The sequence below is a fragment of the Corapipo altera genome, unplaced genomic scaffold (genome assembly GCF_003945725.1).
Source record: "Corapipo altera isolate COAL_440 unplaced genomic scaffold, ASM394572v1 1, whole genome shotgun sequence".
Classification (NCBI taxonomy): Eukaryota; Metazoa; Chordata; class Aves; order Passeriformes; family Pipridae; genus Corapipo; species Corapipo altera.
In genome coordinates this window covers 5,265,766-5,269,955 of record NW_020884873.1, presented here as the reverse complement: position 1 = coordinate 5,269,955, position 4,190 = coordinate 5,265,766, and the positions used below count along the sequence as shown (strand labels likewise).

Genomic DNA, 4,190 nt, shown 5'->3' with positions numbered 1-4,190 from the left:
CAATCCAGTATGAGGAAAACAAGTAACTTTAATGCATCTGTTGGTCCCTGAATACAAAATTGAATAGCTCGGCAAGACTTAAAGGAAAAAAAAAAAAAAGGAGCAAAATCAGTCACAAGTTTCTAACTTTATTTTAACAATCTTGCTTTTTAAAAAATACAAGTTCTAATTAATGCCAGGGGGATGCCAAGTGTCCATCAGCCACAGGCCTTATCTCTCACTTCAGTTTCCCCTCCTGAGAGTAGTCAACTCTTTTGTCAGGATAGCAAACAAAGAGCAATAAAATTCTAAACTGAGTATTGTTACAAGGCTTGTGACAGAATCCCAAGGGACCTACGTCTTAGTATGGCACAATTTTGTTTAGCAAAGTGTTACTGACCTGGACTAGTAATTTAGTGTTGAGAGAATATACAGTAGGTGTGCAAGGTGCATCAAGAGAGGTATTGCTTTTACTTTAATAGTACCACTATCTCTCTTTTCTGCAAACAGATCTGTTATGTGGTGGAGGGGTTTAAATGGAAGAGTGAGCTCAATTACCAAAGAAAAGGGAATTCAAAAGGTGGAGCAGGCTTATAAACAAGACATTGAAGAGCTTTAAATGGTTTTCTGTAGGAAGTAATTGCAGTAGCAGCAGAGGTGCCCTTTTAGTTGCAAGGAGGCTTCTGTATAGCCAACTACTGCAAGAGCTTTACACTCTCCAAACAGCACACCTACTACCAGCCTAGAAACCATGGCACCACAAAGAACAACTTTTTCTACCAAGGGATTCTATACAACAGAAGCTTCATTTTGCAGGGTCGTCTGTCCCAGGCAACCTTTTCGTCCACGGACAAAGTTGAACTGTGATTTCACTGCCAATGGTTTAAGAATGCTGTGGCTAGATAAATTTCAAATATGCCATTTTTCTCAATAATGTCCTAACTGGAAAAAGGCACTCAATGTTGAAACAGCAACTTTATGTGCTATGAAGGGGTACTGAAGTAAGACTTGTTAATAATTCTGCTGTGATTCTTCTAGTGTCTCAACTATGTTCACACTTCAGCATATCGATGCTATCGTGGAGTTGGCCATAGGAGCAGCAAAACATAGTTCTTGAATAGCTTTTTTTCCTTCACCTTGTTTTTGGCAGTGTTTGTTGTTTGGGGATTTATTTTTTATTTCTTCAGCTGTTTGACTGAAGCATGGAGTAGTCCTAGGTTCAGGTATCACCTCATTCTCTCTTGAGTAATTATTTCTGAGATTTTGCTGTCTACTTAATGCTGAAAAAGGAAGGTGCAAGGAAACAAATATCTGTACAAGCATAATACACCTGTAATTACACCTCCTTTGGCCAGGAACTTAGCATCCCCTCGACACATTTCACATCACACAGGAAAAGTTCACAGTACCAAGTTTTACAATCACAGTCACTCACAGCACCAAGATTGTCCAGACAAGAAGAAGTTACCGAAGAGAAAGGCCACTGGCCAAAATTCACACAATTGCCCACGTAAGGGCTCAGGTAATAAAGCACTGGTGGGAAAGTTAAGCCTAGCCTTTGCCAACTCTCTGTTTGGCAGGAGGAGAGCAGCAAGTCCCCCATCCTAGCTGCACTTCTGAACAGAACAGCACTATTGACCCATCTCTTCCAGGGGCTTTTCTAGCCCCTCAAAACCCACCAGCCACTGAGAGCTGGGGGAGAAGAGCCCCGTGGCATCCCTGCTTCTGCCTCTGGGAGCTGGAAGTTACCAGACTGTAAACATTTTGTTGTAGCAGTCCACTGGAGCAGGCAGTTGATCCCACTCTGTGAAAAGGAAGGTGGGACAGAGGCTCAGTCCCACTGAAGCCCAAGCCCTGAAGGAGAGAATGAATGTGTGTGAGGAAGAAGTCTGGGCTGTGCCTGCAGTCCTGCTCTGGGTAGCAGTTGGTTGTGCTTTATTTCCCCTTCCCATCAGGACAGCTTGAAAAAAAAATTTGGGACAGGAAACTGTCATTTTTCACAATTATTGCAGCCTTGCCCAGATAACAAAACATAAGCCTGGGAGGGGCAAAGTCCTTCCTCCAAATGTGGCCTGGTGCTCCTGCTCCCATGGGGCTGGTTTCAGGAGCAGTTGCAGCCAGGCAGAAGAGCAGACCTTAACCCCACCGAACATTCATGGAGCTTAAAACCAAAGAAAACTGTTTCTATGAGAGGTTACTAACAATTAAGTTTTTCCCCTGCCTACCCTAAAGCACATGCACAAGGAGGACAGGATGCTGATACGTGGGCTTTCACCAAAGCTCGGGGAGCCCCTTTGCCTCGAGGGCTCCTGCAGCACTTTGCTTTCTGTGCTGAAAAGTGAGGTTCACTGAGCATGGGGCCCACCCTGAGCAGCGCCAACATCCTCTGCTTTGCTGTTTGAGAGGGGGCAGCTTGCAGGCTTAATCCCGTCTCTGCTCTCTCAAGCAGGCATGGAAGGGGGCCAGAGGAAATCTTTCCAGCCTTTCTGGCTGTGTAAAGGAAGACCCTACACTCTGTGTAAAAAGAAAAACAATGCTGATCCCATAAACATGCATATTCACAGAGAAATGAGAGCCCCAGCACCTGGGGATGCAAGCAGTAGGCTGCTGTAAACCCTGTTCTCACCAGAAATAAATGTCTTGGTGGTTATGAAATGGGGCCTAAGCCCAGGTTCATGTCCATGCTGGATTCGTGTTTCTTCAGCATGTGAAGTCAATGTAAGATGCAAAAGGTTGAAGCACAGAGGTAGACGTTTTTGGCTAGGAGAAGGTGGTTCATGGGCTTGAAGTGACCAGTCGGCCAGCGTGCTTCCAGAGGTTCCCCAGCTGGGATGCAAAGGCCTGGGAAACAGAGGCAGCAGCTTTGCAAGACCTAGAGAAGCCAAAGCGTGCTTCCTTCTGTCCGCCCTGCATCCCGGAGGAACGTCTCTGCTGGTCAGGCCCCTGTCGCATCTCATTGTTGTGGACAGCAGGAGTTCTTAAAAGAGGGGACAAAATGCACCGGTCCCTGTTGTTTAGAAGGAAAAGGAAAAACTAAACTTTTATGGTCACAATGCAACACAATGTCCTGGCAGGGAGCGGGAGGGGAAGAATGGGACCCTCCAGACAGGGGAGAGAGACAGAAGCACTCGAAGAAGTCCTGTCCTGAAGGGCAGATGCGTTTTCCGGGGACAACTGTCATCCGTAGGCTCCTGCAGGTAGTCGGGTTTGTGCGGAGCTTTCGCTGCTGGATTCGTCCATGAGAAAGGGAGGAGAGGAGAGGGAGTCTGACAGGGAAGCCCACGTCCCCTTCCCCTGCTCGGCCACGGAGACAGGAACCTGAGCAGAAACGCAGAGAGACTCTGCCGGGAGCGGACCCGGAGGCGGCGGGAGCCCCTCCGGGGGCGGCGGCCAGGGGGGCTCAGCCCTGGGCGGTGACCGCCAAGGCGTTCACGTACCCGTGGGGTCCCACGTCCACGTCGGAGAGCCCGTGGGCCAGCGGGGCGGCAGCGGGGGCGGCGGCGGCGGGGCCGTACTTGGCGGGCGGCGGGGCGGTGACGGGGCGGAGGAGGCAGCAGGTCTCCAGCGCCTCCAGCCCGCGGCAGGTCAGGAAGAAGAGGTTCTTCAGCATGAAGAGGGAGAGCGGCTGCTGGTAGCGCAGGAGCAGGAGGCAGCGGAGCGCCAGGAGCGGCGCGTCCAGCAGCCCGGCGGGCAGCAGGAGGTGCAGGGCGAGGCGGGCGGCCCCGGGCGGGCGGGCGGCGCTGAGCTCGTAGAGCCACAGCACGGGCGAGGCCAGGCAGAGGAAGTAGACGGCGATGAGCAGGTAGCGAAGCGGGGCGGGCAGCGGCGCCGGCCGCCCGGGCTGCAGCACCAGCTCCAGAAGGGAGAAGCTGTCGAGCAGGTCGAGGCAGGTGGCGAGGAAGGCGGCGGCGGCGCGGTGCTGAGGCGGCGGCTGCGGCGGCAGGAGCAGCTGCCCGGCGCCCTCGGTGCCGATGGCCCGCAGCAGGCAGTACAGCAGCGGCGCGGACAGCGCCAGGGTGATGCGGAAGCCGGTGGTGCCCAGCGGCAGACGCAGCTCGATCAGCTCCAGGATGGAGGTGCCCAGGATCAGCGCCGCCTTGGGCGTGAAGGCGATGGAGTAGATGAGCCAGGCGAGGTGCGCGTAGGCGAAGTCGCCGCCGCGGGGGGGGACCCCGGCCCCGCGGCCCCCGGCCCCGCGGCCGCCGGGGGGG

General features: G+C 52.7%; 1 protein-coding gene across 1 annotated transcript; it reads right to left on the bottom strand.

Annotated features, from left to right (window-relative positions):
* Window positions 1–108: 108 nt before the first annotated feature.
* TMEM121B (transmembrane protein 121B) lies at window positions 109–4,186 on the bottom strand (the record flags this gene model as incomplete). The annotated part of the gene is made up of 1 exon (XM_027668468.1): window positions 109–4,186. A coding segment is annotated over one exon (807 nt), but the record flags the coding sequence as incomplete, so codon positions are not given.
* Window positions 4,187–4,190: the final 4 nt, after the last annotated feature.